This window comes from Ursus arctos, unplaced genomic scaffold (assembly GCF_023065955.2).
Source record: "Ursus arctos isolate Adak ecotype North America unplaced genomic scaffold, UrsArc2.0 scaffold_3, whole genome shotgun sequence".
In the NCBI taxonomy this organism is placed as follows: domain Eukaryota; kingdom Metazoa; phylum Chordata; class Mammalia; order Carnivora; family Ursidae; genus Ursus; species Ursus arctos.
Genome location: NW_026622985.1, coordinates 75,867,565 through 75,891,825, shown reverse-complemented (window position 1 = coordinate 75,891,825; position 24,261 = coordinate 75,867,565). Strand labels below are relative to the sequence as shown.

Below are 24,261 nucleotides of genomic sequence, written 5' to 3'. Positions count from 1 at the left end.
TATCATTTTCCTGTTGGTCACTTTTGTGTCAGCATGATGTTTGCTATATTGAGAATCCAACAATTAATTTTTTCAAATGCATATATTTATCCAAAGTTCACTGGCAGAAGCTTTTTTTTAAAACACCATCTCATGTCTTTATCACTACTCACTAGGTACCCTGAAATGGTTACTCATGATCTCTTAGTAAAGATTGCTAACATTGCTTTCTTCCAACAATATCGAATGAATCTATATAATAAACTCAAGAGTCTACTTTATATCTCTACTCCTTTCAAATTCACTTTCAAAAATAAAAGCAGATATCTTCTTTAATACCTTTGGAACTGAGCCCTCTGCTGTGCCGGGGAGACAGGTTTTATATGACACTTGAGAGTTTAAGGAAGCAGTCTGTATCTAACAAATGAATTCCATATCTTTTGCAGCTAAATTGCTCAATTCCTTTAGTAGGTTGTGTTAATTAACAGGATGAAACTGTGTTTCTTATAGTGCTTCAATTTTTACAATTTCTGTATGTGCCACATTCTGTGGACAATTTCAGTTGATGTATCTATCATCTCTACCAGTGTGGAAGCTTCTGAAGAGTAGGGATACCAAATTGTTCTCTTTGTGTCTCAGATACAAACATGAACCCTGGTGAAAATACGGGATCTAAGTGGAAATCCAACTTTGCTTCTCTAAACCTGATCATGTATAAAGATGTGTGTTATATAAATTATTCCTGCCAACTCTCTTTTTCTATTTAGTGGTCTCTTTTCTTTTCTTTTTTTTTAAAGATTTTATTTATTTATCCGACAGAAATAGAGACAGCCAGCAAGAGAGGGAACACAAGCAGGGGGAGTGGGAGAGGAAGAAGCAGGCTCATAGCGGAGGAGCCTGATGTGGGGCTCGATCCCAGAACGCTGGGATCACGCCCTGAGCCGAAGGCAGATGCTTAACCGCTGTGCCACCCAGGCACCCCTAGTGGTCTCTTTTCTTAACTGGGTTCATGGCCAAGTCTGCCATAGCAGAAGTCTATTGTTTAAACATTCCGCCTGACAGTCCCACATCCAATAAAAACATATCCACCTCCTTCCTCCATCTCCTTACTTCTAAGGCCAGATGCTTTCCATGTATTATATTAGTCAATCCTCTCAAGAACCCTAAAATGTATGTATCATTGCCATTATATAGAACAGAAGGTTACCTCTCTCAGGCTTGTATACTACTAATTTTTGGAGGCTGGGATTTGCCGTTCTAACTGTCCAACTCCAGAATCCATTTTGCCTTGCAGCCTCCATTCTTTCCAAGTCCTACTCACCTGACAGCCATTTATGTATTCTAAGTAGACTAAACTAGGCCATATACAGGATCCTTGCCAGATCATTATCAAATTGTCTCTTTTCATGGCTTCCTTATAAAAACCTGGTTTTGACAATAGAATTGTAATTGGAGCAGAGAATAAAGGACAGAGCCAAAGAAGAGGGCAGCATTGGTCCAAGAGGACCCAAATTGTGAAAAGTGGCCATGACAACTCCCACACTTAAAATTCTTTAGTGGCTCCCCCTTGGCTTTTATATGTTTAATAAATAATTAGTGGGCCCCTACTAAGTCCCAGATACTGTTCACACTGTGGATATAGCAGCAAGTCAAATAGACCAAACAACTTGCCCTCGTGATGCTTACATTATAGGGAGATGGTGGGGAGTAAAAAGATAAATGTGTTATGCTGTGACAGGTATGCATGGGAAAACAGGGCAGGTTAAGAAGTTTGGGAGTGATGGGGGCACCTGGGTAGCGCAGTCGTTAAGCATCTGCCTTCTGCTCAGGGCGTGATCCCAGCGTTCTGGGATCGAGTCCCACATCGGGCTCCTCTGCTGGGAGCCTGCTTCTTCCTCTCCCACTCCCCTGCTGTGTTCCCTCTCTCGCTGGCTGTCTCTCTGTCACATAAATAAATAAAATCTTTAAAAAAAAAAAGAAGTTTGGGAGTGTCTTCTTTGTAAACTCCAAACTTCTTAGTATGGTGGACAAAAGCTTTCACCATTTGGCCCATCATCCACTGTATAGCACTATAAAAACCACACTCAATGGTCCATCTTTCTGAAGTTCCTTCTGTCTCCACACTAACTGCTCTTCAGTCTTCTGAGCAGTGGACATGTCATCTCTTCCATGACATCCTTGAAATTTTCTCTGACACCTCCAAATTCTTACTTGTATGCCAGAGCATGCTGAACTCATATAATAGCATTTATATCACAGACTGTGTTGGCATTTTCCACTTTCAAATATCTGTCTTCTTCAAATGCACAACAGACTCACTGAGGCAAGACCATGCTGCTCACCTTGAACCTGTGACACTGAATACTGAGCCTGGCAGAGAGTAAACACTCAATAAATACTTCATGAAGGACGTGAACGGAAGCTCAGATGAAATAAGGCCATTTAAGTACACAAGATTGTCAAAGACCGTGAAGAGGGAAAGGAAACTGGGCTATTTTTTATATTTATTCTGAATACCTATTAAACCATGTACAGAGTTGACAGGATAATCACTTTTTAAAGGTTACCTTTTTAAAACATAACTTGAAAAAATTATCAAGATGAAATAGCTAAAATCCATAGTTCTATGCTCAAGGCAGACAGGTACACTTGGGATATTACATTTTAAAAGATATGGTTTATTACCATAATAATTTCTTGACATTTTTATTGCCAATTACAAACTACTCAGAAAGGCATTCATTTGCAGTAAATTGCTATTATTTAAATCTTAACTTTTCTCAGAAGAAAACTAGGCCTCTAAGTGTTATAGACCTTACAATCAGTCTTTGATAGATTGAACCAAGAATATAACAGATACCTGTTAGTTCTGTATATACATCAGGGTATGTGAGATATTTGCTATAGCCTTGTGGCGATTAGAAAGTACAAAGTTGGATATCATCTTACAAAACAAACTCTATGCAATATTAATAATTAACATTCTACTCTGATTTTCAAAAGCAAATGTAGTATCAATGGATTTAGTAGTAACACTGCCCTGACTATAATTTTGAAAATTAAAGGTGCTAGCCAACATCCTTTGTTTATCGATTAATAATAATCTCAGGTTCAATTTGATCATGAAAAAGCAATCTTTGCTCAAAAAATCAAAATGCTATCTTGGCCATGAGTTTTGATTCACATTTCAAATATAAATCTTTAAATATATAGGTATTATCACTTGCCTAAAAAAATCTAAGTGAGCTAAACATTATATATAGAGATTTAAAAGGTATTAAAACAATGTATTGTAGACAGAAAATTTATTAAACACTGAACTTGTACTTGAATAGGTTGTTTTATTGTTTCTTATTTTGAATGAATACACTCTGATAGCCCACTTGAGGGGTTTTGGAGTTGCCTTCTACTATAAATCTGGCTTTGAGGCACCTGCTAAGATCTTTACCAGGATCACATGGAGACCCTGTGGCAGGTGGCATGGCGGCTAAGATATTGCTGGCAGTGGCAGATTTCCCCTTCCAGCTAGAAAGATGACCACTGGGTTCTGAGTTTAGAAAGGAATCTATACAAACATCTCCAGCCACACATACTTTAACAGTATGAATTTCAGTCATATCAACTCTCTCCTTACAACGGACATCGGCATAACAACCGCAATAAAATTTTTTGGAAAATTGCTGCAGGTCTTCAAGTGTGGGTTTCCCTTGTACTGTGTATCTTCCACTCTTCTCAAGTTGAATCGCAAAGTTATCTGGGTTCAGGTGAAGGTAGTCATTTGAATTCCAATGTTTCCTTATACACACTCCTTGCTCCTGGCAAAGCACTTGGTTACACATTTTGGCTGCTAGGGTGACGTTGATTATGTAAGGATTCAGTGTATTCTTCATGTAATTGTCTAGCTCTGTGCAAGATTGCTGAAAAATTATAAGAAGGTTAGCATATCAAGGGACAAGTTAACTCATCTGTGAAGTAATTCACTGTGATATGCAATTTTTAAGGAAGCATGATAAAACAAGACCCAGCAAGAGGTAGGAAATAGTTTACTTTTTTTTTTACCTTATCAAGCAAGATTACTCCGCTTTTGTAACATTTGTAAGTTTCACATGCCATTTCACATCACTGAATAATTGACCAGTTGAACCTTAACTTGCACCTAGCCTTGGACTTCTTCAATAATTCATAGACTGATGGGGCAGAATGGTAGAGCGGTTAGAGAATGGTTTCTGGGGCCCATCTTCCCTGATTGGTCACAGTTCCATTAATGACGAGCTCTGTAACCTTGGGAATCTTACAAGCTTTCTAAGTCTTAGTTTCCTATCTGGTGACCTTGGGCAAATCAGTTAACCTGGCTATGCTTCAGCTTCATCATTTGTAAAATAAGGATAATTATAGCACTTACCTCATAGGGTTGTTGTGAAGATGAAAAGATACAATGTATATAAAAGTGCTTAACACAGAGGCCCAGTACATTGGTTAGCCCTCAAGAAATGGTAAATAAAGGTATTAAGAATCATCTTTGTGGGACAAGTTTAAACAGCATGAGAAAGATTTCTCAACTGCTAGCTCAAAGCAAGTAAACAGGTTCAACTGAGTATACTTTACGTTAAATGTTATGTATAGTTCAAGTTATGGATGAATTATGACAGCTCTTTTACAAATATAATAGTTTGGCAGAGCACAAATGTTGAGTAACTAAAATGATTCATCTCGACACTGGTGCGTTCTAAAACTGGGATGCTGTCCTTTTAAAAACACAGAAGATAGTCACTCGCTTTCTTTCATAATCCATAGTTCCATTGAGTAAGCTGGCCGCGCTAGTCCTCCAGCAGACCAAAAGAAGTGGTGCTAGTAGATCAGAAGGCAAGTCGAGGAATCTTGGCAGCTTCACTTCACTCTATCTCTTTATATACCTTGAGGTGATGCCATCAATGGTAGAAAGAATAGGGCCTTCCAAGAATGTCCATACCCTAATGCCCTAGAACCTATGACTAGGTAACATTGCGTGGCAGAAGGAACATTACGCATATGATTACGGAGAAGAGTATGGGCCTTGAGATGGAAAGATTATCCCAAGTTATCTGGCTGGGCTCAATCTAATCACACGAGTCCTTTAAAAATGTAGAAACTTTTCCAGCTCGAATAAAAGAAAAAATGAGATGGAAGAAAGAGAACAAATTCGAAGGTAAAGTACACTCAACCCAGCATTGCTGGCTTTGAAGATAGAGGAGAGGGCCAAGAGCTAAAGAATGCAGTGAACCCTAGAAGTGGGAAATGATCCTTAGTCATAGCCAGCCAGAAAATAGACATCTCGTTGCTCCAACCACGAGGAAATGAATTCTACCAACAACCCAAAGGAGCAAGTGAGGATCCTCCCCTGGAAAGGAATGCAACCCTCCTAACATCTTGATTTTAGTCCATTAAGACGCATGCTGGACTTCTGAACTACAGAATTATAAGATAATAATTCTCCCTTGTTTAATCTAAGTGTGTTGTCATTATTATGGCAGCAATAGAAAACCTCTCCTTAATCCTAGTTTTGCATGGTGTTTAGAATAAAATTCAACTTTCCCGACTTCTATACAGCCTAACGTGAGGTAACCCTTCCTTCCAGTTGGACACCCCTCCCTTACCCACTGTGCTTTAGGCGTACTCGTTTCATAAGCATGGCAGGTTCATTTCAACCTGCACTTAACTGTCCCTCTGCTTGGAATGCTCTTTCCTCTGATTTTTAACATGGTCACTTTACCTTGTCATTCAGACTGCAGCTTTAGACTCAGACACCTTTCCTATCTGCTTTCTCACATCTCTCCATTTTAATTCTCTGCATAGTACTTAACACATCAAATATTTTTCTTGTTTTTGTATTGTTTCTGTCCCTCCAACATTAATATAAGCTCCACGAGTGCAAAGACTTTGTCAGTATTCTTCAACACTGTATTTCCTGGGGCCAAGATATATGAGGATTGATACCAAGTTGAGATGACAGTCTGGGTGACCACAGAGACAAGAGCTGAGCCAAAAGAGGAGTAAAAAAGAGGATGAGAGTGGTTTGAGAGTCGTTAGCCTACACAAGGTGTAGTCTTCGGAAGGATCTGAAACTGGCTTTCTAAAAGATAAGGCCTGGTTTATAGCATTTGTCAATATCCATGGTATAAATACATCTGCCATGGCCAATTTTAAGCTATCAACCTGACATCACTGAGTGATTGGAAATCAAGCACACCTTATGGTATTATGGTGTGGAGAAGCACATCATTACGTACTATGTCCACTTATACAGATACAAGAGATGTAAATAACCTCAAAAGTATGGATAATAGTAAAGTGGAGTATGTAACTGATACATTTTGAGTATTTATTACTCTTTTTTTTTTTTTTAGATTTGATTTGTTTATTTGACAGAGAGAGAGCACAAGCAGGGGGAGCAGAAGAGGAAGAATCAGGCCACCTGCTGAGCAGGGAGCCCAATGCGGGGCTCAATCCCAGGGTCCTGGGATCATGATCTGAGCTGAAGGCAACCTCTTAACCAGCTGAGCCACCCAGGCGCCCCGAGGATTTATTACTTTTGTTTTTAACAGTACTTATTTCATTCTAAGATTTTATAATTTAATTTTTAATAATGAGTGTTTAACAAGTTCACAAAATTTCCAGATATTTAAAATGGAATGGAAGGAAATAGCTTGCTTACATTTGGTAACAATTGTTTTAAGTCAATTTCAGTCATTAAACCTGCAGTTACCACCTGCAGTTACCACCTGCAGTTACCAGTTTCTCAGGTTGTCAATGAATCAGAGGAAATAAGATGAGGAATCCATGAGTCTATTGATTGCAAATGACATAGAAAAAAGGGGAAGTAATGATAGAACTAGCATTCAAAATCATCATAAATTGGGAAAAGTAGAAGAAATATGTAAAACAGAGGCCACAGGGGACAATTTCAAGGCAGTGTCATTAGGTAGAAAATAGCCATATTTAAATTGAAGAACTATCCCTATATTTTAATGCTGAAGATGATCTGAGGGTAGTGGTAGAAGAATGTAATGTAAGATTAAAGTGCAATAATAATAATACAAAAAAACAGGTGCGACAGTTAAATAGTATGTCATGCCTTACTACTAATTGGGGAAAGCCTGATTCACTCCTCATCAGAGTAAGGGTGGAGTTCTCAGTTCTTAAAAAAAAAAAAAAAAAAAAAAAAAAAAGGAAGTTGTATGGAGAATTTATAAATTATTTCATCAGAGAATTTATAAGACCCTTGTGAAAGGTGTTTACAGATTTGAGAAGCAGTGAATGAAAATTAGGGATATATATAGGAGAATTATAATTTTTAAATGATTTTCTGACATGAAAGATTTTGCAAAAGGAACATATACCTTTCTCCAAACTTATATTTTATATTATTTATCTTTATTGGTGATCAAGCCAGAGATAATAGTTTTACCAAATAATTAGAAGGGTTCAGACTACCTTGAAAGAATCTCATAATGGGAACTACTGTTGAGTACTTTTATAAATGAATTAACAATATAGCGAGTCTATCTGAAGGACAAGAGACAACAGGTCTCTTCTGATCTTAGAGTGCTGTATAAAGTCTCTTCTCTGTTGGTCCTAGGATAAGACTCATGAGCCATGAGCTTCACGGGACATTCTCTATGGCACTTAGTCACTCGTATTTCCACATCGGTTAGAGAAGGAAAAGTTGAGCTCCAATTCATCAGTGTCCATGTTGACAGCTTTACTCTTGAGTCAAGAGGATTGGGGGGGGGGAGGGGAGACAGATCTGATACAGAGAATTAAACAAGGATGAAAATAAAGGAAGAGAGAAAAGGATTAGGTGGTGATAGGTAAAAGCTTTTTGAACTAAAGAAAATGCATTAGGAGAAAATGAAATAAGTCATCCATACAGGAAAAAAATTGACTTTTTTCCTAATAAAACAAGTTTTACCCAAATTTTACTTAAAATTTGCTATTTACAATAGTAAATATAACCTGTAGAAAATAAAGAAGCATTCCTTTTCCTCTACCGTAGAGAAGTCTTGAACAATTTAGTATTATTTTAAAAAAGTAATTCCCAATTGCCTATGTACCCTTTCCCTACTCCCCGCTTCTTCTTCCTTCCTCCCTGCCCAGCCCCCACCAAACCATTCCTCCTAAAGTCTTTCCCATCTCAGAGGCAATTCCTTCAAGCCAAAAGCCTCGGAGTCATCTTAACCACTTCTCTTATCCATCCTACTCATCCAATCCGTCAGTCCAACCTCTCAGTTCTACTGTTGGGTTATATGCAAACCATGCACCAGCAGCTGGTCTAAGCCATCAACAGCTTCCTCTCCCTGCTCCCGCTCTTGCCCCCCCACCATAGATCCTCAACTCAGCCAAGTAAAAAATGTTTGTCAGAGATTGCCACTCTTCTGCCCAAGCCTCCTTGTGGCCTTGCATATCGGAGTCAGAGCTGACGAAGCCCTCCCTCTGACCCTCTGTCTTTTCACTGACCACACCTCTTACCTCTGTCTTACTTGCTCACTGCACTCTGGTCACACTGACTTCCTCTGTATTTTTTTGACAAGCACATTCCAGCCTGAAGGCTCTTGCACTTACCATCCCTGACTTGGTCCCTTGGAGACTTGGTCCTTGGTTTCCGTCAGGTCTCTGCTCCAACAGCTCCTCATCAGGGAGGCCTTCTGTGACTGCCCCATCTTAAGTACTGCCATTTTATCTCTCTTTATCCTGTCTACACTGCTTCATTGCTTTATCGAACCTATCACTACCTGACATATCCTATCTGGATATGTTGCATTTCCACTTGTAAGGATGCAGCTTCATGGTGAAGGGACTTTGCTTCGTTCACTGCTACATTTTTAGCACCTAGAATTACCAGGCACCTAATCATAGGAGATGTTCAATAAACTAAGGGTCAGTAAACTTTTAAGTGTAGGGGCAGACAGTAAATATTTGGGGTTGTTGAAGGTACAGTCTCTGCCATAACTTTTCAATTATTTCTTTGTACTGCAAAAGCAGCCCTAGACGCCTAAACTAAGGAGCATGCCTGTATTCCAATAAAACTACCAATAGACACTAAAATTTAAATCTTACCTAATTTTCACCTATTAACTATTCTTTCAGAGTTTTTTCCTGTCCCTTTAAAAGGGTAAAAATCAGTCTTGGCCCCTGGCCATCATTTGCCGACCACTGTAATAAACTGCCATTGAATGATTAAATGAATAAGGAAAAGAAGTGCTTAATTAAACAGTAATGGGATGAATGAAAGAATTGACTGTTCTTTCATTGTCTAGTTCAAAAGTTTTTTGAGAAGAGACATATCACAGTATAGTATAAAAGCCAAACGCCATGTCGGAAAACTGAGCTTATAGTCCTGTTTTTGCTACTTGCTAGCCACATAGCCTAGAGAATTTTGGTCAATTTCCTGAATTTCTGTTTCCTCACTGGAAAACAGGTACAATTTTTTTTAACAATTTTTTTCTGCCTTATAACATAACTACATAAATAAAGGACAGTTTGATGCAACCAGTGTTAATTGAGCACCTACTAATATGTGCCAAGCATAGTACTTATTTTATTATTCAGTACAACAGTCCTCAAAAACATTAAAAGTAGAAATGTTTTCATCTATTTCCTATCAATTCAACTTACCACATTTTGGCTTAAATTGAGGCTTCCCCATATTATCATTCCAGAGACACCTAGAGAAACTGTTTCACCGATTGTATTCACAAGGTCATCCTGGTGAATGTGACAGAAAGAGTTAACAGATAGACATAAAATAGAAATGCTATGCATAAGACCGTAACACCAAAGCTAAGAATTCTGACTCAACAATAATAATTCAAATATTTCCACACTATTTTTTTGTTGCCACCACGACCCTACTATAACAAAAATACAGATTTTTCTGCTATTATTTTAATTACTTCTATTGACAAACCCTGTGAAAGAAAACAAAAGGGAACTGACTTAATACATTGTCTATGCTACCTAGTTTTTTCGTTGTTGCTAAGATATTATATGATTACATTAAAATGAAATATATTCTTGAGATGCCTGGGTGGCTCAGTTGGTTAAGGCTGCCTTCAGCTCAGGTCACGATCCCAGGGTCCCGGGATCAAGTCCTTCATCAGGTTCCTTGTGCAGTGGGGGAGCCTGCTTCTCCCTCTGCCTGCCACTCCCCCTGCCTGCCACTCCCCCTGCTTGTGCTCATGTGTGCTCTCTCTCTCTGACAAATAAATAAAATCTTAAAATAAGTAAATAAATGAAATATATTCTTATTTTGCATTCATATAACAATGCAGAATTACCTGTGTGCATATTCCTAAAGGATGCTAAAAGCCAAATCTCACTCCCTTCAAAAATGATGTTGAATTCTACTAACTACCTTTTGTGGATACTAATCCATAGGTCTCACACCTTGATTTACTCACCTCAGAAAGATATTTCAAAGACACGTCAGTAAAAACTGGGCGGGCGTATACAAAGATCGGAAGTGGATGTTTAACACTGGATACTTGAGAAACCCGAATGGCTTCCCAAACTCGGTTGCGGACGTAGAGAGCAGCGTACGGAGAAGATTTTAATATGGTATTCAAATAAATGGATGGGAAAAGGGCTGTGCTTTCCTTCCATATCCAGTTGAGTTCATCATTTCTTTTCTTTTCTAAATCAGAGCAACTTCCATTGTAATCGGGTTTTTTATAATTATGATTGTAACAATCAGGAAAAAGATAATAACCCCATAAATAATTTGGCCGAAGGGATTTTCCCAATTTTAAGGTCTCTTGCATGAAACACTTTCCTGCCTTTTCAAAATCTGCTTTGGCTATCTTGGTGGCCTCCGTGACATTAAGTTCAATGTGTTGTTGCTGAACCAACTCAATAGACTGGTGCTTGTAAATATCTTTAGGTTTCCAGTTTCTTGCCCAGACAGGCCTCCAGTTTTCCCAGTCAATGACAGCCAGGCCTATGCTGTCTGTTTGTATGTAATAGGCAATATCTTTCTTGGCTTTCTCCAGGTGCTTTTTTAGGTTTCCAGACTGGGGGATTCCCCCATTCACATTTTTGCCAGTCTTTTCATCTATGTGAGGATAGTAGCCAAGTCTGTCAGCATAAAATAATGTGATGCCTTGTCCTGTGGCGCTTTTTCGAGGGCTTCCTATTAAAGAGAAAAGGTTCAGATCTAGCTGCACGTTAAACTTTTGAGCACAAAGTTCAGTTGGGGCATTCCAGCCCCAGAGGAAAGATACATTTGGGATAAAAGGGGGTGCTCTGAACTCTTGAGTCAAGCAACATGGAATCAGAAGGAAGGTGAGCACTGCCTGGGTGGCTCCTCTGGACCCTACAAAGCTCCTAAAGAAGATACGCTGGAACCTGAGCACAGCCATCGCAAAGATTAACGACTGTGAAAATTTCTTCCCAAACACTCCGGCTTGTCCAATATTTCAGGCAAGATTCATGCAAGCACAGAAGAGAGAATGTGGAATGAAGCCACTTTGATGGATAAAGAGGTATAATGATCACGTTACTTTAAAGTATTATTCTTCTTGCTTCGTATTTCAAGAATGTTGTGCAAGTTGCTTCATCTATAACTGGAGAAAAATAAATATAGAATATATTGTTACACTATGTTTCTGTATCAAGACTGTCAACTTTACCAAGTTCTCAACTTGAAGTGCAGGCGTTTAATTCAATTTTCGAAGCTGGAGAACTCCTGTGTTTGAATCAGTACAATTATTTTCTCTTCTGTAGGATATAAATCCTGCAATAGCTAACATTTGTCTCATCTTTCCAAATCATTACTGAGCCTACAGAGAGGTGAGCATAGCTATTTTTCCTTTTGCCTTCCCACTTGTGTAGAATGCTATGCCCAGCATTGCTTTAGCAAAGCCTTGTTAAATAGAATTCCAGTTGAACCTCTCATTTTTGTTTGTTATTTCTTGAAAGACCACCTTATAGTGGCATGCCAAAAATTGAAAACAACCTCTCTTAAAATTATGAGATTACATCATTTTTTTGAAGGGGGGAAGGTAGAGGAGGAGGCAAAAGTCACTTCTGCCAGAAATAGTGTATCAAAAGTGTGCTTGAAACTATTGAATTAACCAAAATGTCCTACTGAGGAACAAATTTAAGTGTTATTTGGAATAGCACTCCATCATATCTCAAAGTAAATTGAGTAAAAGATTGAGTAAAAGATGCACTACATTTATAAATATCTGTACACACACACACAATTTATGTATAGATACAAAAAATAGGTAATTTTTTTTAATGAAACATAGTATCTCTTCTTTATAAATCTTTGGACAGAGGCTTGGGGCACAGAATTGGGGGCGGACCTGGGTTAGTATCTAGAAAAGCATCTCTTATTTAGAAGATCTACTGGAGACTTTACACAAGAATCTCATCTCCCAGGAGAGCCTGGGTGGCTCAGTCGGTTAAGTGACTGCCTTCGGCTCGGATCATCATCCCGGGGTCCTGGGATCGAGTCCTGCATCGGGCTCCCTGCACATCGGGGAGTCTGCTTCTCTCTCTATCCGTCCCCCCTGCTTGTGATCTATCTCTGTCTCACTCTCTCTCTGTCAAATAAATAAAATCTTTAAAAAAATTAAAAAAAAAATAAGAATCTCATCTCCCTAGAAAATCTTACCTGACTTAACTCCAGAGAATTAGCATCTCTCCACTAGTATGTATAAGGCCTATTCTCAGTTTATACCTATTAGGTTACTTCTCAAGTGTCCTTCTTCCCCATTGCCTGGATAATTGCTTCCTAAAGCATTCCTGCTAAGTCTTTGATACTCGCCCCCCAACTCCTAACAGTAGTATTTGCCCAGAAGTCCTTTCAGGGTCCAGCTACCCAACTTGTCTTCAGTGGTGTCCGAGACAGAAGCCTGTTGGTTTTAATGTGTTCCTAGAGCATTGGCAAATCATTAACATTCCTTAAAAAAAATCATTTAATCTCAGAAAAAATTTAAAAGCTCAAGATTTGAAGACATCCAAAATCCTATTTAATTAACTCTTATTCTTATTGTAAAGAACTTTTATCACTAAAACTCATGTTAGTTTAAACGTTTGAACCAGGAATATTTTGCCTGAGAATTAGTCCAAAATTATTTTGTAATAAAAAATGATATAGGTAGGTATAGATACTTAAAATGTATCATTCACCGCTATGTATTGTGGCATCTATGACATGAGAAAATATTAAAAGCAACTTCACTACCCAATGATGAGATGCTTTAATAAATACATTATTTTAGCCTGAAGGAATTTATGCAGACATCAGAGCTCGTTGTAAAGATAGTTAAGTAACACGTAAAGATGCTCGCCTGAAATACTAATGAGCAGGGACCAACTAGCTCCTTGCCTGGATGTTACTGAAGACAAGCAGTTTTTTGAGATATACAGAAACATAAGCACATGCTTAAGGAATGAAAGAAAATCCAGAGATACAAAAGAATATTCATATTTCCTGAGGGCCCATTACATATTTTTGATCTTCTAATTTTCTTTCATTCAATCACCATATAGTTTCTCAAATAAAAACTGGGAGAAAAATAAAATTTAAGGCTAGAATTTTGTTTGCCAGAACAGATTTGAAGCTCAACTTATTCTTAGTGGGAAGAGGAAAATAACCATCCACCTTCTTACTGTTTATCCACTAGGATGCTTGTTCAAGGTGTTCTTGTTTTACCTTTTTTTTTTTTTTTAAGAGAGAGAGAGGGCGAGTGGGTGCGCAAGTGTGGTGGGAGGGGCAGAGGGAAAGGAAGAGAGAGAATCCCAAGCAGACTCCAGCCGAGTGGAGGCCGACATGGGGCTCTGTCTCGTGATCCATGAGATTACGACCTGAGCCGAAATCATGAGTCAGACACTTAACCGACTGAGCCAACCAGGCGCCCCTCATTTTACTTTTTGAAGGAGTTGGTGGTTGGGATTTTTGAGTTAAAGAGAAGACAGTCACAGATAGAAAAAGCCAAACAAAACAGCTAAATTTCTAGGCTTAATTGTAAGCTCTTTTCTACAAGTATTTTCTTTCTAGAAAACCATAATGAACAGATGTAGAAGTCATTCACAGGACTGTCTTCAGAATCCACTCTTCTGATATTCTTATTTCCTATGAGGAGTCTATGAATATATTATCTCAATGGAATTAAGAACTGAATTTAGATACAATCCTCTTACTATTAAAATTGTTATGGATTTTGAATATAAATTATTATTATAAATATAAAGGTGAAAATTCAGAAATGTGGACAAATAGTGATAAAGCCAAGATTATAACTTTGGTAAAAGCTCAATGAGCACTGAAGAGAGGGGCAGAGTAGAGAGTACCAAGATTTAAGATGTCTTTCCACAGTACCTCTGAGGTCCCCATTACCCTACTGTCCCCCAGAACAACTGAACATGATAAAGCCTTGGTTACAATACTCATCGAATAGCCCCTAGTCTCAGGATACTGAAGGTAACTTTAATGTATCTAAATTACCTCTGTAAATACTTCAGGGATCACTCTTTAATATGAAAAATAAAAAGCAAAACTTCAAGTGAGCAGCTGGCCCCAAATTCATTGCCTTTGTAGCCCTTGTATACTAATTCCATTTGGTAGGCTGTGTATCATTTCTGAAGTACTAATTTCAACTCAAAGGCTGACTTCTACCTCCAATTACAAGTCATACTGGATCTAAGCCGAGTTCTGAGCAAAGTTAAGAGATCAGCATAATGTCCCCAAAGCAGAAAAATCCATGTGCAATTTACTTCTCTTAAAGCAAAAATTTATCCATGCTTTCAGGGAAGAAAAGAGCCTTCAAACAAGTCTTTTTTTTGTTTTTTGTTTTTTGTTTTTTTTGCAGGAAATTTCTTATTACGCTATGATGTTTTATAAATAACTTGGCCAGAAATAGATATGATGATAAACTTAATTAAACAAGAGAAGTTAAGGGACGTCTGGGTGGCTGAGTCGGTTCAGCATCTGCCTTCCGCTCAGGTCATGATCCCAGGGTCTTGAGATCGAGTCCCACATAGGGCTCTCTGCTCAGCGGGGAGCCTGCTTCTCTCTCTACCTGCTGCTCCTGCTTGTGTGCTCTCTCTCTGACAAATAAATAAATAACATCTTTAAAAAAAACAAAACAAAACAAGAGAAGTTAGTACTATTTTTGTGGCATTCCATCAACTCCTTCTTCCTTCCCCTTTTCCTTTATTATTATCATCATTATTATTCTTCTCCTTTGGTTCCTTTTCCTACTCTTGTCTTAACTTTGTCAGTGTCTCCCACAGATAACTTTTGCACAGGCTGGAGCTCCTCGAGGCTAAAGAAATTGCTCATTCCTGGGACCCCTGGCTGGCTCAGTCGGTAGAGCATGTGACCCTTGATCTTGGGGTTGTAAGTTTGAGCCCCATGTTGGGTGTAGAGATTACTTAAAAATAAAATATTAAAAAAAGAAAAAAAAAGTTGCTCATTCTTAACCTGTGTATCTACTACTAAGCACTAAGTGCCAAACTACTCCCACTAAAGAGATAGCTTTAAAAACAGGGCACATTACAGAACTTCTCATTCTTTTTCACAGATACCCATATCTGATTTTCCCTATCAGGCTATGCAGTAGAAAGAAAAAAAAGACAACTTATTTTTGAAGCAAAATTTTAAGTTTCCTCTGAAATGTCAGCTGGTCAGAAATTGCTCCAGAAAAATCTAAATGCTCTTCAGTATTCAACGTGTTGGGTGAGAAAAAGCAGCTCTTTGCCTAGTCGATTAAGGAATTAAGGAAATACTTAATCTTTGGAGATGTTATAGTGTGATGGAGGAAGGGGGACTCTGTGTGTGTGTGTGTGTGTGTGTGTGTGTGTGCATGCACTGAATCCCAGCAAATTCAAGTGCCTTATAGTAGCAAAAAAAGATTGGTAAGGATGGCAAATTAACACAAAAATGCCATAAATTTTTTATTAGCATTTGAAATGAGTTTAAGAACCCAATGGTAAAACAAGTCCTAATTGCAGTTGTTTTGATTGTTAACCATTTTGTTGAATTAATGAAAGATTTCTATAGTGTAATATAGATGAAAAATGAACCAGTTTCAAGGAAGTACAGCATTTACTGTAAAAGTAATTTCTCCTTACAAAATTAAAATGAATTTATATTTTCAAAGTGATTAGGAAAGCCATGTTTGACATTTGTTAGTTATAGCAAAATACTAGTGTTCTGAATCCCGCTCCTTTCCCTGGAAGGGAGGGAGAGGGGAGAAGAGAAAAAAAAAGAACCAAATAAATAACAAAATCCCTCAAAAGCAGTTCCCAAAATCAAATTTTATTTAATTGCTATAGTAGAACACAGAGATATAATTTATACATGTTCATTTTATGCAATAGAAGTTTGTCCTGCTGGGCCATGATGTTAATTAGAATGTCATACATCTCAGAAACTAGAAAACCACCACATGATTAAACATGAATTCTAAATATTGAAGCCTTAAGCAAGTTATATTGATAAGGTGTAAAAGATATTAATATTTCAGCTTTTGAAAATGCAAGATAGTTCAACAGCAAAACTGTTTAATTGAAAATAAGAAAATAATTCATCTTATTCTTAGAAGGAATTCCTTTGGAAAGAAGGTGAAGGTGCCTATAATAACATTCTGTGTCGGTAATGTCTTTGTAGACCCAAGAGGGCTTATAAAAGAAGGTACATAACATACCCTTAATTGTAGGATTAAGTTATTGTTCAAATTTCCAAGCCACTTAATTGATACTCAATAGATACATACATGAGTTAATTAATTAAGTGAATGAGCTTGATATACTTCGAATTTCAGTTCAAACTGAAAAAACTACTCAAAATTACAGCCAATGGTGACACCTTAAAATGAAGATGTTCCAACAAAAATCAAAACATAGCACCCAGAATCCACAGAGCTGTCAAAGGAAAACCAGAGCAGTAGGGTAGAACTGGGCTCAATTCCAAATACAAAAGTGGGACTTTGTAGCCAAAGAGCAAGGTGGGGGGGGGGGGGGTCTGTGGATGGAAAATTACTGAGAGGGAACACAGGGGTAAGGGAAGATTTTGGCTAAAGTGACCTAGCGGAATTCTTGGTGAAGTCAGGCCAGGGTGATCAGGCCTCACTAGGGGGACAGTAGGAGATGGGAAACCTAATCAGATATCCAAGGTGACCAGATAAGGAGGATGGGAATTCTTGCTAAACTGACTTAACAGGATTCTTGCTAGAACTAGATTCTAGAAGGAAGGATACAGAAGCCCAGCGTTTGAGGCTTAGTCAAAAAGAGAGTTCAATGAGCCTGATTAGCGTGGTCAATAGAGAATCTTTGTCAGTCCCCACTATGGTGCATGCTGGATGAATTAATCAATTAAGTAAATGAACTCAACGTACTCTGAATTTCAATAAACTCAAAATTATGGCTTATGGTACCACTTTAAGATGAAGATGTTCAAATAAAAAACAAAGTATAGCATCCAGAAGCCGCAGAGTTCAAACATTACTCAGAAGACAATTATGTCTTCTATAGCCAAGCGTGAGGCCCTGACACACCCAGATATGACTGAAACTTAGTACTTGAATAATTGAATAAAGTCTTACAGAGTCTCTAAAATTCTAGAGGCTAGTTACAAACACATTAGCTTCACTAGGGATACTGTCTGCAATGCCATTTGTCAAGCCCCAGACTGAGCTTAGTAATTAATGCCTGACTTGCAGTCAACCCAACATCCCACCAGCATAAACCTGGGACCAATCCTAGTTCTTCTGTAATTACGGTGTCTCAGCCCGCCTCACACACATAGGCAAACAGCCTTAGTATCACACAAGTCAAAGTTTAGGAGTAACAAGCACCTCCATGGTAACCAGTGCCATGCACAATGAAGTTCACAGAGGTATACCAACTATGATATGGACTATGAGATTACAATTGGTCTTCTGTTAGCAATAACTAATGTTTCTCTTTCCTTGACCAGTAAGATGACTTTTGGATTTTGTTCCTCTGCATTGTCAAAGGCATAGTTACTAAATCTACATGTAGGATTATATCAAGGATCCAAATGGCCACTGTAGTCTGAACAAACAGAAAACACCTATTTCCTTGTAAATGTCCTTTGTTCAAAGGCAATAGGGACCCAACTGCATCAAATGCGATTAAGCATATTTGCAAATGCTGAAGGTAAATACCATTGAAGAAAATCCTATGAGCTCAGTTTCAAAAGACAATACAACAGATGTTTTCCTTCTTATCAATTTATTTGGTGCCTATAGAAATACCAGGCTCCATGTAGCAGACTGCTTTTTTTCTTCTTACGATAAAGAACTGGTTCGAAAACCTTGTCAGAGTTTTGAGTGGTTTAATATTTATCTTCCTAAAGATACATGTTATATAGTCCACCTTAAGAATGCACATTTTGTGGGGCGCCTGGGTGACTCAGTCGTTAAGCATCTGCCTTCGGCTCAGGGCGTGATCCTGGTGTTCTGGGATCGAGCCCCACATCAGGCTCCTCCGCTAGGAGCCTGTTTCTTCCTCTCCCACTCCCCCTGCCTGTGTTCCCTCTCTCGCTGGCTGTCTCTCTCTGTCAAATAAATAAATAAAATCTTAAAAAAAAAAAAAAAAAGAATGCACATTTTGTGAAAGCAGAACTATGGCTGAAGTCTCAAGCAAGTAAATGTCTTCCCAACCTATTCATCTCTTTCTCCACTTCTGAGGAACATGTGACAACTCAGTTTAGTCCAGCTATTCAGCCAGGATCCAAAGTAAAATAAAACTCAAATCTTTCATTATCCACATGAAAGTCCCTGTTCCTTTGAGGAAGAAGAGTTTTGTGGTGACACATTCTTGTGGACCATATGAATTCCAAATGAGAATTATATATGTTTCATTCCAATGGGATCCTGCCTTGCACATCGTAGATAATCTCTGCCCTAGATCTTTAAAAATCTATTCTGAGCCTAGAGATACAGATCTCAATGACTGCTCCTGCTGTGTAGCCTTTCCAAACACATCTGACTGTTTCCGATTGTCACCAAGGTGAGTTTAAATGTGTCAAGACTCTCGTAAAAATTGTACTTATTTCTTAGTACCAGTCACTGTTTGTGTTCAAATTTGAAATAAGTCTATCTTTCTCACTAAGCTGTGAGCTCACTACTGTGTCCCCAGTTCCCAGTACTGTGCCTGGTACATAGTAGAAGGTCCGTAAGTACTTAATTGTATGGGTGAATGAGTGAATCTATTCATCAATTAATTCTTTGATCGGATTATTTTTTCCTTTTCCCCAGTTTCGCTAAATTATTTTTAATTTCCTACCATTCTCCGAAAGCACAAGTTCACCTATTAGATAAAATGCAATTTATTTTATCTTAAACATTAATAAGATAAGGAGTTAAAAGAGATGAAGAAGTAACAATAGCTACTTTGACCTCACATTGTGGTATGAAAAGTAAGATTTATCTTAGAGATTATAATTAGTAGGGATTTTAGGATTACTAATTCAAATCTAATCCTATTCTCTCAAGATAGTCCCTAACTGCCACCATTCTCTCTAGCTAATGACGTGCCGTAGCCCAAGATTAGAACAAATAGGCCACAGAGCGTCACTGGTAACATTTATTGGTGTCTCCCTTTGCAATGACTCTTCTCGCCTCTTCATACATCTACTTTTAATTTTTTCTTCCTATCTTAACTGAATCTTCCCTCTGCCAATGGGATCTGAAGGCTGGTGACACCCACAGTTAAAGGGATTAAGGAGCCCAGACCAAAAAAAGATTGAGACATATTTCCATTTTTAGTTTTATCTTGTAAGAACTGGAAGATTCAAATTATTCAATCTTTAGGTATTAACTTTTTAAAAATATATTGGTGATACCTAGATCCATCTCACTCCAAGGGATATTGGGATGATGTGTGAAATGATACCTAGGAAGTATTTTTCACGAGACGCGATGCAGATCTAGAGTGCATTATTAGTGCCCCCGGACTACCTGTATTATGAAACCTTGCTTATTACGGTTCATTTGCATTTACCCCAAACTATAAGAAAGACAGCTCCAGTAAGGTGTGGAGACAGTAGTTTTTGAGTTTTGGAATGAGAAAAGTTAATATGTATAATTAGATTAGGGGTTGTGAATTCCTAGTCCAAGAATGCCAAAGAAGTGTTGACTGGGGTGCTGGAATTTTTAGATGATATGGAGAAGTTTGAGGGTAATAGCAGGACTCTAACTCTCCTTTAAAGAATGTGGTCATTGAAAAAGGCAGAAGAGGAAGAGTCATAGCAGCAAAATTTACTTCAAATTGTAGAAACTCGGTAAACATATTTATTTACAATTAAATTGCCACCTTATCTTCACCTATAGGTTGGGAGGTTGCTGCTGTTCAGCCTCAACGGAGATCACATGCTTCTAGCTCAAGGAGAGAAACAGGAGAGCTCAGATAATGCCTCCACAGTGAGATCACCTCTGGCCTAAATGTAATTGCAAAGAGCATTGCAGAGCAAGGGCTAGAACATCACTGAAGTATTTTAGGTGCGTCTTAGGCAGAAATGAAGAGTAGTTGTGAACATGATTATCCGAGAAAGTGATGTTGGGGAGGTCTATTTCTAGCATTTTTTCTCCAAAGTTCAGGCCACAGGCTATTAGTGGGCCATAAAAGTGATTTAATTGGTTGCAAAGAGCATTTTTTAAAAAAGAAGTGAAATGGGCTGTCATAGAGTGGGATGGCTAGGCTAGGCTAGAACAGGGCAGGACAGAATCGGAAGCACAAGAATACCATCACCACAGGTAGTAAGCAGGTTATTTTATGAACTTTTCTGTCTATTATCGGTTTACAAATGTGTGCACTGAGTCACAACGTAGAACGTATTTTTTACTGTGGAACTAGCGGATCAAGCCACTCTGATAGCAGAAGCGTTGGAGTCTGTGTACCTGGGCGTTGAATACTGAGAACAGGCCCTTGCTTATTAAGTGGCCTCCGACAAGTTCTCAAATCTCATGAATTTAATTTTTTCAGCAACCAGAGTAGAATTCTGATCTGTCTGAAGATTCCTTAAAGTAATGTTTATAAATGACTTAAGTACTATATAGGCTCCCACGTGCATGTAAAAATATTATATAAAGTTTGTATGTTTTTCTCCCGTTAATCTGTCTTTTGTTAGTTCAGCTCACAGGCTCCAGGTGCAGAATCTAACAGGGTTAAGGCAAGTTCTTTTTTCTCCCATACACCTGACCCAGAGTAAATACCAAATAAACCTAAGTTGTTCCTGTTATTATTAATAATATTATCCCTTGCCTCCACCCTCTTGTATGAAAGGCAGGGAAAAGCATGACAAAAGGAGGCAAAGTCCAAGGGTATTTCATAATTCATAGACCTGCTAGCATTAGAGCATCCCTAGGAAATTAAAATTTTGTTTTTTACTCTTAAGTATGTGAGCATTATGAAATTGTTCTGGTAGAAGGGAGATACTCAACAAGTTCATACCGCCATGGGGCCAGATCGGATGATGGCGTTCTCAGCACACAGCATGATCTGAGAGATGAGAAAGTCCTCATGGATCGTGACTCTACCAGCAGATCAGACTGGCTCTAGCCTTCGTGTGCTAGCATTAATTTGGCTGTGGCTGTTCTTGGCATCTTATGGAGGAGTCCACTAAGAAAGCAACCGTTTCAAGCTCAGACTTCCAACTCTTCACTCAGCCCGATGGAAATCTTTTTCTAACTTGTCAAATGTGATTTATCCGGCCAGTTTTCAGCCTTTATATTGGATTAGTGGAACAAGTAAGTGGCATATAAATACGTGACATTTAAAACGAATAATAACAAAAATTATTAATACAGAATTCAGATATCTCTACAATGTTTGGTGGTTCTATATTAGTTTGGCTGAACAAGCTGGCTCTGCTTCCATTTCACAGAAGAGGAGGAAGAACCGTTACCAAAACTCAAAGAAGCAATAGTTAACAAAATTATTTCTCAGTATCAAGTTTCCTTTGACTATTAGCATGTTTATTACCTCTACAAGATACAAGTACTCACTAATAATTATTACTGTTGTTGTTACTAAAATAAACAATACACCTAGCACATCACATATACCAAAATGTGTGACAGATGCTATCCAAGAAGAAAAATTCACTACAAAGTCAACCTTCTAATGCCATTATAAAGATCCATTAGTACCTATAGTTATCTCTGCCCCCCTGCACTATTCCAGAAAAACCTGAGCACATTTACCCTTGTCAATGAGAAGAGCAGGCAGTTGTACTTGTCTCTTCACCAAGAACAGAGGAGAGCAGAAGTACCCTATGATTCTCACCTGAGACAAGGGAAACAGGAACTCAGAGTGACGGGCGACTAAGGATCTGGCTAATTTATGACGGGATGGGAGTGTCCCTAAGACTCACCTACTGGGAGACGGCTCAAGGAAAAAAAGGAATTCTGAGAGAATGGGGAAATCAGAATTTCTGCAGCAGAAATTCTGCTTTAGAATTTTTGAAGAGTTTGGACCAACTATGAAGTTGGGGGATGGACCAAGTATGAGGTTGGGGAGATGGGGACAAGATCTATATAAAAACTACTATTTTGCTACAAAAAAACAAACAAGCACAAAACAGAATAGACAGATAACAAGATAACTTCAAAGATTTAAAAAGAAACTTCCAAGGCACGTGTTCACTTGTCAACATAATTATAGGGCAATGAGTCTCTCGAGGTTGAATCTAATTAGTACTTTAGTTACTTAATGAATGTTTATAATTTTGAGAAAAAAAATATTGTTTTTATTCAATTGTGTACGGCTCATTTGCTTTTAATTCTTAACATGCAATAGCTACAGTTTTAAAAATCCAAGATATAAGTAATAGTTATTGGTGCCTAAACTGCTTTAAACAATGTGCAATATTTGTTATATTTTAAATGTTAACATGAGTACAGCAAGCCTTTCATTAAAATGTAATTAAGAGACAGTATTTACAGGGAAGCAGTTTCAACCAATCTTTAAAATCAGACAATCAACGACTAATTAGGGATTTTTAGTTAACAGTTATGATATTTGAATGTCTCTGTAACAGTCTGGGGTAAGAATTATCATCTTCATTTTCTAAGTGAGGAAGTAAGCACTAGCAAAAATTAAATAACTTGCCCACCAACCCAGTTCTAGCTAATTTGGAAGATCTTGCTTTTTACAATGTCCTCTACTGCACAGGTCACTATTATTATAGAGATGAAAATATAAAACAGGATAGTTTTCTGAGAAGGGAGACTGAATATTTTAATTGCCTAGTATAGTATGTAGATGTGGACATATTTCCACTGGCATAATTAGTCATCATATTTTGCTATTAGAATCAACTCACTCGAGCAAAAAGAATTAAAGCCCAATCTAAATATCTTCAAAGGTGTGCAGTTAGTTAGACCCGTTTGCAGTGCACTTACTCCTAAACGCTGCCTGCTTTTGATTTCGATAACTTTAACAGAATGGTTACCCTTTCTATTAATTTTTTTGGTGCAACTCTTGTTTTTTGTTTATTTACTCCAAATGATTAGTGGTATTAATGTGGCATCATGTTTTATGTTTGACTTCATTTATACGGTTTTGACCAGGAAAATGGAAATCCTGTGTTCATAGTTACTAACTTTCCATATCACTGGACCTAAGAAGTTAGAATAAGAAGTCTTTCAAACGAAAAGATGAACCCTTTACCTAAGTTAGAGGTAAATTTGAATTATTTATGGAGGTCTTTTATTTCCTGGTTAATGTATATTACCATCTAACTTTGCCAACAGTGATAAATTGAAGTACAGCCTTGTCATATAACTTTCTCAGAAAAACACAGTGTGGGATGGGTGAAGTCTGCACCCATCAGCACCGAGCCTACACATTTTTGTCATATAAAGCACACTGAGGAAACAGAGGACAAAGGGGCACTGGCTTGAGTCTAGCCTCAGTCCCAACTCTGAGAAGAGAGTTGAATATTCACTAACATTAATTTTCTTCCTTTCCTTCCCTTCCTCTCCCGTGTTCCCTCCTCTCTCTCAGACATTGTACATATCTTAACACATTTCTCCCCAATAATAATCCTAAGAAGTAGGCACAAGTTTTGTCCCTGTTTTACAGATGCAACTCAACTTTTTTTTTTCACCTCCTGTAAGCAAGTTGCAGTTGAAATCCTTAGATTCAGATTTCAGACCCATATCTACTCCATTGCCAAACTTCTGGAGGGCCTTAGCTCAGCAGTTTGGATGAGGAAAATAAACCAGTTGCTGTGAGGCCAGGTGGGTTCTTCAGTTCAAGAGATTT

General features: G+C 38.1%; 1 protein-coding gene across 1 annotated transcript; it reads right to left on the bottom strand.

Annotated features, from left to right (window-relative positions):
• Positions 1-3,279: 3,279 nt before the first annotated feature.
• Positions 3,280-22,266, bottom strand: SPAM1 (sperm adhesion molecule 1). The gene is made up of 4 exons (XM_026514242.4): positions 22,197-22,266; positions 10,416-11,576; positions 9,631-9,720; positions 3,280-3,896 (listed from the first exon to the last, which is right to left on the bottom strand). The coding sequence occupies exons 2-4, from the start codon at positions 11,370-11,372 to the stop codon at positions 3,321-3,323; spliced, it is 1,623 nt and encodes a 540-aa protein (XP_026370027.2). The 5' UTR covers positions 11,373-11,576; positions 22,197-22,266; the 3' UTR covers positions 3,280-3,320.
• Positions 22,267-24,261: the final 1,995 nt, after the last annotated feature.